We start from the raw sequence: 12,194 nt of genomic DNA on the forward strand, positions 1-12,194 counted from the left end.
TTGTATGATTAGAGAAGTTTGATTGAAAAGAAAAAAGTAAAGTAAAGAAATTAAATTAGGATACCGCAAAATATTTGTTTTGTATAAAATTTTTTGAATATTGTTTTTTTGTTTGTTTTTTAAATATTAATTATAGTTGAGTGAAATTATAGATTTTACAAAGAAATCTTGGATATCTTTTCGATGGAATATTTTAAAACTTCTTTTTTTCTTTCAAAACGTGTTGAAATATTTCTATGGATATATCATAAAAGATCGTTGTTTTAGAGATACATTGATATAAAGATGTAATATTTATATTTCTTAATTAATTTAAGATTAAAACACACTGTAGTTTTGAAACGGAAATGATAAAAGTATGTTCAATTGATATTTTGTATCTTGTCACGTGCTGAACAAGGATAGACAAGGAGAACAAATGTGCGAAAGAGACAGAGATAAGATAAAAATTAGGGAATCAGCGCCATCTTCAGAGTGCCGCAAAGGAAACACAAAAAAAAGAACAGAAAATAATGAAAAAGGATAGAGATACAAAAGAATTTACTGGTGGCGCCATCTCTCGAAGATATTTAAAAACTAGATTAGAAGAAGTTTCAGGCGATTTTCAAGAGATGGCGCTCAAAGTCAATTCTTACTCTATCTATCCTTTTTCTACTATTTTCTGTCCTTTCTTCTGTCCAAGGTAGAATTTACTGCTAGTGCCATCTTTTGAGCGTCTTTGGTATTTCTTCTAATTAAATTTATAAAAATACTCGAGAGATGGCGCTGATATCTTGTTCTCGTTCTAACTTATCATCATTTTCAAAAGGTATCGTTAGTACTCAACAGATGTCGTTAATGATCAATTCCTATCTCTATCTTTCTCTTATTATTTTCTATCCTTCCTTTATGTGTTTCATTTGCGGCACTCTGAAGATGGCGTTCATTTCATAATTTTTATACTATCTCTGTCTTGCTTCTATTATTTGTTTTCCTTGTCTATAGTTGCTCGAAAATTTACGTATTTAAAAACGAGTTCAATATCTGTTTTGCTTTATTTTTTTCTAGTATATTTATTTTTTTATCCAATATAATGATTAAAAAGGTATAATCCAAGGAATATTAAGATATATAGATATTAATTATTGGAATTATTAAAAGATGAAAATAATGTACCTGTAGTCAACAATTTTATTTAACAATTGACAGGATTAACAATATTTTATTACAATCATTTCATTTAAATACTTTTAATTTTAACAATATCATATAAAAATTGGTAAAGATGTATTTTTTTAACTTCTTTTATTTATATGTACAAAATGTACGTTTATTTTTCATGTATTGAAAAATGCAAGATTATTATAATCTTCAGGCACTGTTTCAGAATCAAAGTGTATCATTTTTCTATTTCTATTGTTTATCTTATAACATACTTTTTACAAATGGTATTTTGTAATATACACAAGTAATTTTGGTTATTAAATAATAAATATCCATTGAAATGTACAATCCTAACAAACTTTTGTTACTTGCGTAAACATCTTCATAACTATAATTATAGAAAATAGAAAATATAAATATCAAATATTATAATGTGCACGTGTATTATCGTTTCCGTTTTATCCTCGATAATAATTATTGCAACAAAGAGAAAATTAAAATTCTATTTCGATAGAAATAAAATAAATGTTTATGAAGATTGTTTGTTATAAAAATTGTACGGATAAGAGGAAAATACAATGAATCTATTTAAAATGTATAAATATAAAATAAATTAAAATCACTAGTGTTTTTAGAAAACATTATCAAGACGTTGTCAAGGAATCAGCACTAATAATATTTCAAATATATATATATATATATATATATATATATATATATATATATATATATATATATATATATTAGGAATATTGCGTATTGTGATATTAGATTGTCTGCCGATGAAGGTACGCTTGTAATGGATTCTCAATTGCGCAAGTTGTCTTTCTCTCAACAGCATAAAACGGTAGCTTGTTGTAATATTCTGACGACCAAACATTAAATTCCATAGCACAAGCGCATTCCATAATAAAACCTGAAATATTAAATCATTATAATTCAATTATCATAATTACATAATTCCGTTGAAATAAAACAAGGTAATAACGAGAAATTGATATATAATATTTAAAATTTGCAAAAGAAACGGATGAAAAAGGAAAAATAAAAAAAAAAAAAGAATTTACAATAGAAAGAACTAAGATTCTTTCTGGAATTAAAGATAAATATTTAAAAATGTCTCTTATTACCTGATTGGTCGCCAGTCTGTGTTTGTCATAATGATCTTATACTGGTTGGACAACCGTGGTTCATTCTGTATTCCACGTAAAGCATTCCAGTATTGTGCCAATAATAAAGAGCCAATACCACCAACGCGTGCCACCATTGATGGGAAGAACCAATGTAATCCACCCATCCTTTAAAAAAAATAAAATTGCATTCTAATAATACAACAATTGCATTGTGCATTTAATTTAAAAATTAAATTTTTACATTTTATATCATGAAAAAAAAAGGTGAACAGTATTACCTGGACAAAAGCGTTCTGGTATTTTGCTCAAGTAAATGGCGAATGCTACACCACTAATAATATACATTCCTAATACCCTTGGAAGCAACATCCTAACGATCGGGTTGTCCAAACCGCCCATAACAACGCTCCAATGCAGCGTTGGCAAAACTCCATAAGCCGCCCAAGCGACAAAAACGACTAGTTTCACGTTGCCATTCACGTTTAATTTTGGTATTTGCAACACCATTGCAAATATAAAAATTGCTAACACGGTTATCAGATAAAATCTCTGTAATTCCTGGATAAAGGGAGATGTTTGCTATTAATAATAATTTCTTTTTCTATCTAAAAAAAAAGAGGAAGGAAAGAGAAAAAATGTTTTTTCATATTTATTTTGAATGATATGATAGAGAATATTTTTTCTTGGCTAAAGTTTAAGATAAAATTGAAAATATAATGAATATAATTATTGATACACATAAAAGATTAGATACATGTAGTATCTAATACACTAATAATATTTTCTATCTATCTAATTATAATTATAATATGTATACAATATAACTATTTATTTATTATTGATTTGCTTACCGTGTGACACCAAAAAGCATAATAAATTCCAGACATGTATATCGACAAAAGGCTTAAAGCAATGCCGAATAAATCAAATGATAAGAAACACCAATAATCACGTTCACTTCGGCAAGAAAATGTGTGATACACCGATGATAATATCATACACGCCTGAAACAGTAATTTATATCTTACTTTTTTCTTTTCTTTTTTTTTTATTCGTGATTTTCGATACTAAGCATCATATCGTTAAATATTACCTGAAAACAAACTAATAGAAGTGCTACTATCATTTTGTCACCAAAAGGTGCGTGAATATTCAGTAGACACAAATCGTACAGAGTCAGGCCAAAAAATAACATCCATCCGAATATGTGACTCCATATATTTACTGTCTCATTTGTCCACCAGAATATACTGAAATAAGTATTTTTCTTTTTTTTGTCAAATTATTATGCAACACTACTGCTGCAGATGTACGTATATTATATCGTATCCACAGATTTAAAAATTGTGATTTTATTTTTTCTCTTCTCTCATTGTATAGAAAAAAAATTTCTTTAACATTTATTACAGAAAGATGCTTTTTTTTTAGATTGTCTAACGTGTTTTTATTATATGATATATATATATTTATTGAAAAATTGTATTAACATTTAATTTTATGCATGCATATAATATATAACTATATACCTTTCAATACATAGCTTCGTGGTAAGATATCCTCGATAACCATGAAGAATATAAGGATTGTGTTGAAGGTATTCAGGAGCTTCCTCGTAAGGCAAAAGACGTCTCATTTTTTCTTCATCTTCCGGCGTAATTTTACCTTTAATAGGCGAATCCTCCAACTTTTTGGAGGTTCTGCGGTATACCTGAGAGAAATTATCATCTCGATATTTTATTTGTACTTAATGCATTAGAATATCTTCATAATAAATTGTAAGTTGCGATTGATTACAATAACATGATAACAGAAATTATTAGATTCGAGTTATATAGTTACATAACGAATGCATTTATATAACGAAATTATTGTTATACTTTGCAAAAATATAAAAAAAATATGGAAATTCTTTTCAAAAAATAAGTAAGTACAATTCTTTTTTTCTTTATTACAATTTATCAAAGTAATTCTTCAGTTATCTGTCTTAAGCTGGATACGTTAAAAAATAAAACGAAAAAAGAAAGATATATCACGTAAAACGATATAATGCACGTGCGATGAAAGAAAAATATAGATTGAAATATTTTATATATTTTAATAGTCACAATGCGAATAGGCTATTTTCTACAATAATAAAAGTTTAATAAAATGAATTTCTCTGTAAGTTTTTTCTTTCTTTTCTTTTCTTTTTTTTTACTCGTAAAGTCAATTACTTTTCGCACTCTGTTGATTCATCGAAATTATGAATAGATGATTTCAGGATATGGAAAGATTTAGTTGCTATCTCACAGAAAGCTGTTAAGTAGGTCGCAACGGGACTTGCCTTTCATCTCAGTGTGTCAAGTTTATATCACGGGGCTTTCTTTCTCATCTTTTCTGTATCTTTCACTAGCGAAATCGATTTTTCACTTCACACTAGCGCCAGTTCTTATATGCACGAGCATATATATATATATATATATATATTTTACTTTTTCCATCTAGGATACCAATACGTTCTCCAATTTGTCCGGATTTAAATAATATTGCGTTTTTCAAAGTTTTCTGAAATCTTCGCTTGATAATGATAGATCACTATTATTCTACACTTATCCTATTATCCTTTTACTTGCCTATTTCTTCTAATATATTTCTTCAATTTTTCTACAATCTATAAATCTATATTTTCCATATTGATTATTGCACGATTAGAAAGTTGCTTTCATCAAAATGATAATTCATTAATTAAAGAAAAAAAAATAATAATGATAATAAATTTTATTTTTGTTATCTTTCCATCAGAATTATTATTCCAATGATATATTCCAGGATATTAATAATCTTTCTATCGAAATTTAAAATCCCTTAAAAATTCTCGGATAATATTTTTTAACCGGAATCGAACGAAAAGAGAATGCTAATGTTAGTCGCATGATTTGTATACTTACGTTAGAAATTCATTCGTAACCTTGATAGACGTGGAATAATAAGCAAAGAATAATCATGCACGTTATACGTACATCGGTGAACAACCTACATACTCAGAAATGCATATCGACGTTTCATAAAGTCCAAGTTTTTCAAACAAAAAAAAAAAAATGGAGCATTTACCGTGCATAATACAATACTTGAATACTCGTGTGTGATCTAACTATGAACCGGTCAAAGTGAAAGTTATTTGATTGGAATATTTGAACACGTGCTTGCGATAATTCGTTTCGTTAATGAAAAAAAAAAAAAAAAAAATCTCCAACATTTTCACACCGACGATGAATCATTTCCACTTGGAGGGAAAAAAAGTAATTATCGCCGTAAAAAAAAAAAAGAAAAATAAAAACGATTGTAATTACATATCGTTAAACGATATATTGAACGATATAATAACTTTCACATTTACCTCTCCAGTAAGTAATTTGAGGGTCTCTTGGGTGATATCTGTTTTTGGTTGCTTCTCATGGTTGTTGTTGTGCTGTTGATCGTCGCTACCTTGCTTTTCACTTTGATCGCTTACTTCTTCCACACCCGCTAGTAATTTCATCATTGAAAAATATTTGAATCTATCTTCTAGTCTGCAAATGGAAGGATGAATAGGGCTGTAAGATCTTTATACATATATTGAATTTATAATACGGTTTACACGCTCGTGATTTTATATATAGGATCATATATATATATGTTAGTCTTTGAGCCCAGTTTAGTTGAATGAATCAATTCCAATTCAGTAAATCTCTTTTTTTTCTTTCGTCGGTAATGATATAATTGCTTAAACGCAGATAATAATCGTAATCACAATATCAAAGTAAAATTTTTAGTCTATAAGAGACTTTTTTTTTTATAAAATTATATAAAGAGTAAAAAATTTATTAACTTTGGTATATCAAGTATTATTTTATTTATAGAAACAAATAAATCTTCGATGGATGATTTAAAACTTTTTCATAGTATTTCGTTTATCTAAAGTGAGAATTTTTACTTAGTCCACTTAGTTCTTCTTTATTTGTTCGAAATCTTTATTAAATATTTTTCAACTGTTAAAAAAAAAAATTATTAAATTGAATGATGAATTAATATAATTTATTCAGTACTATGTTATCTATAAACTTGAGCTTATAAATTTTTACATATATATATATATTATGCATGTAGAATAATTATGAAAATATATAATTATTAAATATATTATGTAAAATAATCTATTTAATATGAATAGGAAATTGTTTGCAGTCTTGATTAAATGTTTTTTTTTTCATCATAATATTCAAGATATTTGTCATTATCTATTCGACGCGTACTTCTCATTTTCTTATCTCGATTATATAATTGAAAAATAAGGCTTAAAGGAGAAAAAAGAAAATAAATCGATTGAATCGTATATTATCAAAGAAATTTTTGTCGAGGGCTTATTCAAGTTTGCCTTTTTAAATCGAATAGAAGTGCAATCAAAATATAACGTTTATTTCATTATTCTCATTAGTGCGTTCGAGTTTCATTGCATTCATTCGCATTCATACGCCCTAAGATCCTCTTTACAGATCCGTTTTGGTTTCCATATCAATCGACATAGTGACAAGAGCCTCCTCTCGTTCTCTAACAAGTCGGGTTTTCAATGTAATGGCCACTTTCCAAGTTTATTTTTTAAACTTCTCGCCGGAGGAAATCTCGTGCACGCGACTATCCTTTCACACGCGACTATCCTTTCCAGATTAGAAATATTTTCTACGAAATCGGCGCGAAAAGATCTCGCGACTATCTTGTAAAAAAAAGTTTTCGAATTTCGAGGAAAAACTCCGACTTGTTAAATGTCGGATGGAGGCAAAAAAGAAAAAAAAAAGAAAGAAATAGAAATTGTGAAAAACAAGAAGTATTTTTAATGACACTCGGCTTTTTGCTTGAACGTTTCCAATGAAATATCTCTCGTATATTGCGAGAAAAGAGAATATAATTCTAGATTTTTCTTTCGAAGTAAACGTTTCGATTCTTTTGGTCGTAAACTTTCGAAATGCTCGATAAAGAATAATATCCGGAAAGCTGTGCCCATAGTCTGTTATTTCGTGTGTTTACAAGATACGTGTTCACTCTCTCTCTTGCGCACTCGATCTTTCGCGTTTAATCCACGAGAAAGTTGAAGCCGCTCCACAGAACAAGTAGACTCCGCGTTTCCGTTTTCAGATAAACTATTGTCGATAATTCTTTTTTTTTTTTCCCCCCGAGATCAAAGTATTTTTTTTTTTTTTCTAATTTAATCGCATTATATGTTTTTCTTTCTCTGAATTTTAATTACATTATATTTATCGTAGAAAATAATAAGTGAAAAAATTCAATCCTTTTATCAGCATTATAATATTACGATTATATTATTTATGTCAAGTTGAGATTGATAAAATTGTATTCATATATGTAGAAATTTAATTTTTTATGGTTTTGTTGTTTGCACATGTTACTTAAAATTTTTTTCTTTCTCTTTTTTTCTAATGTATAATTTTCTATAATTCATATTATTATATAAACACGATAAATCCACAAGTATAATGTCTACATGTGAGATGTGAGTTTAACATTTGCATATACAAATTATATCAAAAAAAATTTATTTCTATAAATGTTGATTTAAAAGTAGAAATACGTCAAAAGTAGTTTTTCCTTTAATGTATAAATTAGTGGAATATAAATGATCATGCATATGTATTGAATTTACGTTATTTAAGTTTGCGTATGAATATCATTAATCATTATTATTTATAATCGTTATTATCGTTCAAAAAAAATATATAATAGACGAATAATTTTTTCGAATAAATTTGCATAAAATATATATTTTTCAATCGTTTCAATTTGAAATTCAAAATCGAATCGGATTTAAAATTAATGAACTTTCAACAAAATTAACAATTAATTATAATCAAACTAGCTTTCTTTATTTAACTTTCTTTATTCAGATCAAAATTCATACATTAACGAGAACAAAGTAGAAATTTATATTTCATAAACAATATTTCGAATAATCAACAATTTAATCTTGCAATTATTTTTCGAAATGAAGAAAAATTAAAAAAAAAAAAAAAGAAACACACACATACACAAGTCGCGTTCCCACATTTACAACATTTCTATCGATATATAATAAATACCTTTTCCAATATTCATTATTTCTTGGCGGCAAAGTATCGATAAGTAAAGCTTGGCAACGACTACGGCCAGAGTAGTATAAAATATGGTTCGTTTACGTTGTCACGTTATGACCGGTCATGTAACACAATTGTAATTTGTTAGTGAAAACTCTCGGCGAAGAATCAGACGATGGATGAATGCACGCGTTTGTTCGTAAACACAAAGCGCGTCGTCGACAAGTGAACGCGACACCGGGGGGACACGGATACGTAGCACGCTAATTGCAATTCCAGCGTGATATATGCCACTTTACAATGATTTAAAACGTTCCCCCTTTGTTGAAGCCCTGACAATAATCGCGAACAACGTTTCGTCTGTCTGGTTATCGTTAACATTTAATGCCTACGTACCACTTGGCTGCGGCCTGTCGTCTGGTTACGAAGCCCTCGCGACGCGAGTGTTTATCGAGCGATCGCAATCAACGCTTTTGAAAAGGTCGCGGCGGGTGCAGCGAGTCACTCGGTCGTCGATCTATCGACACATTCTTCCGACGATCATGCGTGTCTATCCACCACAACAACGAGCGAATCGACCACCTTATCCTCCGCCTCGATCCCCGAACGTGCCGAGACCAGCACTGACACTGAACAAACTGCACTGTAACCAGACGGTCCAAAGCGCCGCTCGATAGATCGAAACACATTCCCGTACTACGGGCTAGCGATGGGCTCGAGTTTTTATTTCCACTCGATCTCCGTGTTAATCACGAGATCCTACGTTCTTACACCTTACACGCTCTCGCCTGACTCGGTTGTTGCCTTTATTGCCAGTGTTTTTTTAGAACAAACTTGATTAATAAGTTTAAGACGTTTTACAAGAACATTTATTTATGCTATGATTTAAATATTTATACTGATTGTTTTTTCAATTTTATTTTTAGAGAATATAAATATATATATTTATTTATTGAAGAAATTTAATATGTAGTTTTACCTTTTTTGATTATATTGTGTTTAATATTATTTTTATAATTCTGAAATAAATTAAATTGATATTTAATTGTGAAAAATCATATTGATTTAGCGATGATGAAACATTTTTATTAACATCGAATTATTGAGACGAAAAATTATATTATATTTATTATAAGGAATGTATAATAGATTAGAAATATAAGAATATATTAAGAGAATAGAAACAAGTTTAAATCCGTTTGTTATATTTTAGTAGAACACTTATGAGTAATACTGGACAACTTCGTTCTTTTTTCAAACTTTCTATTCTCCTTATTATACGATCCGAGATAAAGGGAACATTCTTTATATATTAAGAATGCCTATGCATTATTTATATATTAAAATAAATAATATAAAAATCATAATTCTTATTAATAACGAACATATTAAGTTTGAAGTTCAGCAAAAATGAAATGGATGAATATTTTTTGGAATTTAATTGTATAAATATGTAAGCCATATTAATTACCGATGTCCTACATTCGTATAAAGAAAAGGCTAATCGTCGAAAAGCACGTTCCACAGAATTAATCAAAAATAATATTTAATACCAAAAATAGTGAAGAAATAAATATAAAAATATTATCGCGAAGTTTTTATTGTTACTCAATTTAATTTTTATTGACATTATTAATTATTAATTATATTAATATATATTGTTAAATTCGCTTAATATACGGGATAAAAAAAATACGAATTACATTAACGCGGTGCAATAGAACTTGATAAAATTTTGAATAACAATTAACGTTTTAAAACATTTTAAATATTCTATCCTCTAAATAGAATCGTAAAATCGATAAAATCTTTACTGTAAAGATATTAATTGTCATATATCCGCATAAAGTTTTTAATTAGAGATTCCTGAAAATAATATATTACTTATAATTATAAAACAATTGCTATCATTTTATTATTAAAAAAAATTATTTTTTATGAACTTTTGATTTCTTGAACCAAAAGAAATAAATTCTATATTTTCGTATACATACAGTTGAATAGTATTTATATTAAAATTAATTTTTTAATATTATAATGATAAAAGAATGTATTTAAATTTCGAAAATAAATTCATATTTGTTTAAATTCAATGAAAACTAAATGTAAACTTACAACTCGAGGAAATGATTAAAAACGATTAAATTTTAATTGGATTCTTGTTTGTGATACATTTTTCCAAGAGTCTTGAAATTCGTTGATCAGATAAAAATATGCTTATCTCCATCACTGACTTCGCTGTTTCAGCAGGTTTCTGCCAACACTGTTGTAAAATAGGTGCACAACGGTCAAGAGCAGCCAGAGCAAAAGAGGGAAAGCATTGCCACTTTCACCGTTCCACAGTTTTTTTTTTTCAGCGTATCTAAAAATTGTTAACGGACATAAGATGCGTCAGTTCCTTCGTGAAAGTCTAACAAAGACATCTGCTGGTTCAGACGTGTACCTTAAACTCCGATCGTTCGAAGATTCTTTGTTTGTCCCCTTTTTTTGTCTACAGTTATGAAACTGAATAAATCAATCTGACATAATCAATTTTATTCTTAAAAATTTCGTTTTATCCTAAGTTAAAAAGTTAAATCAAGTTAAAAAATTAATAAAGAAAATGCACTAATATATTTACAATTTTGATATTGAATTGAATTCTTGTTTAAAATTAACGAAAGACTTATTTTGAAAAGTTTAAAATTACCAGTTTTACGTTTCGAAATTCGGTCAAGGCACATATTGCAGATGTTGCAGATTTTAAATACATAAATAAAAGGCAACAATGACAATAAGAGAATTGTAGTACGTATAAAATATGAAATAAAATGGAAATATCAAGATAATTGTCTATAATCGCCAATGATCGTAGTTTATAAGTGATCAGAATAGATATACCTTATCATTATTTGAAATTTATTATATAAAGGGCTAATGCTAAAATAATAATAATTAATTATAATATGTATAATAATAATTACACATGAGATGTGGTAATAATAATTAATTACACATGAGTAGTTTTCCTTCTAATAGAGATGAACGATGATCCATTTTCGAGGCAAATATTTAAATACCTGATTTGCCGCGCATTTACTTGTAATTAAATTACAGCAGTACACGATCGTATGAGACAAAATCGACATTAACAAGTGATATACCATATTACATACTAATCGATTTGTCTTTTCTAGGCTTCGTTTTCGCTCCGTGAGCTTGCCATATTTTAAGCACCGATTACATTCAAAACTTGCTCGTTAACGCACTTTACACCATTCGCAAGACAAAATCGTTTACTTACTCTCTAATTAAGTGACCATCTTTATGATATCTCGGATTGTATTCGTTACCTAGGATTAGAAGCCGAAACACTGCTAGCACCAACGAGAGGTGCATTGTTTCTAAATTAGTTTGAACAAACTATCGATAAATAACATGTTACTCGTGAATGACAACATGTTCTTTTATCTTGTAAAATTGCAATGGATTTTGCAAATAATTTGAAATCTTACTGTGATCCTTTACAGCCACAATAAATTGCAAAAATGTATAACGATTGAAAACGTATTTGAAAAAACTAGGATCAATTTTAAAGGATGATTTTACTGCCATGATAATAATATACGAGTTTTTTAATAATGGGATGTGATGGTATGTATATATATTATATTGTGGATGGAAAGGAAACTTAAGACAAGTACTAAATAATAATAAAAAATCGCTTAAAGAAAAATTTACACGCAAAACAATAATTAACGCATTGATTCGAGTAAAACATAGCGACGGGCGAATTCTTAATTCGCAAGGTACGACGCATGACTTTATTGATTATATA

The 12,194-nt window shown here is 28.3% G+C and overlaps 1 protein-coding gene across 2 annotated transcripts; it reads right to left on the bottom strand.

Annotated features, from left to right (window-relative positions):
- Nucleotides 1–1,858: 1,858 nt before the first annotated feature.
- Nucleotides 1,859–9,081, bottom strand: LOC408805 (progestin and adipoQ receptor family member 3). Of its 2 annotated transcripts, none has more exons than XM_006562640.3 (8): nt 8,774–9,081; nt 5,653–5,824; nt 3,803–3,984; nt 3,370–3,526; nt 3,128–3,280; nt 2,555–2,834; nt 2,274–2,441; nt 1,859–2,059 (listed from the first exon to the last, which is right to left on the bottom strand). In XM_006562640.3, the coding sequence occupies exons 2-7, from the start codon at nt 5,794–5,796 to the stop codon at nt 2,299–2,301; spliced, it is 1,059 nt and encodes a 352-aa protein (XP_006562703.1). In that variant the 5' UTR covers nt 5,797–5,824; nt 8,774–9,081; the 3' UTR covers nt 1,859–2,059; nt 2,274–2,298. The 2 variants fall into 2 exon arrangements, with proteins under 2 accessions (XP_006562703.1, XP_006562704.1); XM_006562641.3 differs by lacking the exon at nt 8,774–9,081 and adding an exon at nt 8,384–8,748.
- Nucleotides 9,082–12,194: the final 3,113 nt, after the last annotated feature.

This window comes from Apis mellifera, linkage group LG4, assembly GCF_003254395.2.
Source record: "Apis mellifera strain DH4 linkage group LG4, Amel_HAv3.1, whole genome shotgun sequence".
Lineage (NCBI taxonomy): Eukaryota > Metazoa > Arthropoda > Insecta > Hymenoptera > Apidae > Apis > Apis mellifera.

Excerpts from the sequence above, each read along its gene's own strand:
- LOC408805 (XM_006562640.3), bottom strand. The coding sequence starts at position 5,796 with ATGATGAAATTACTAGCGGGTGTGGAAGAAGTAAGCGATCAAAGTGAA. Across the intron at positions 3,985-5,652 it reads TCAAATTACTTACTGGAGAG|GTATACCGCAGAACCTCCAA; the intron begins GTAAATGTGAAA and ends AATTTCTCTCAG. Across the intron at positions 3,281-3,369 it reads TTCTATTAGTTTGTTTTCAG|GCGTGTATGATATTATCATC; the intron begins GTAATATTTAAC and ends TTACTGTTTCAG.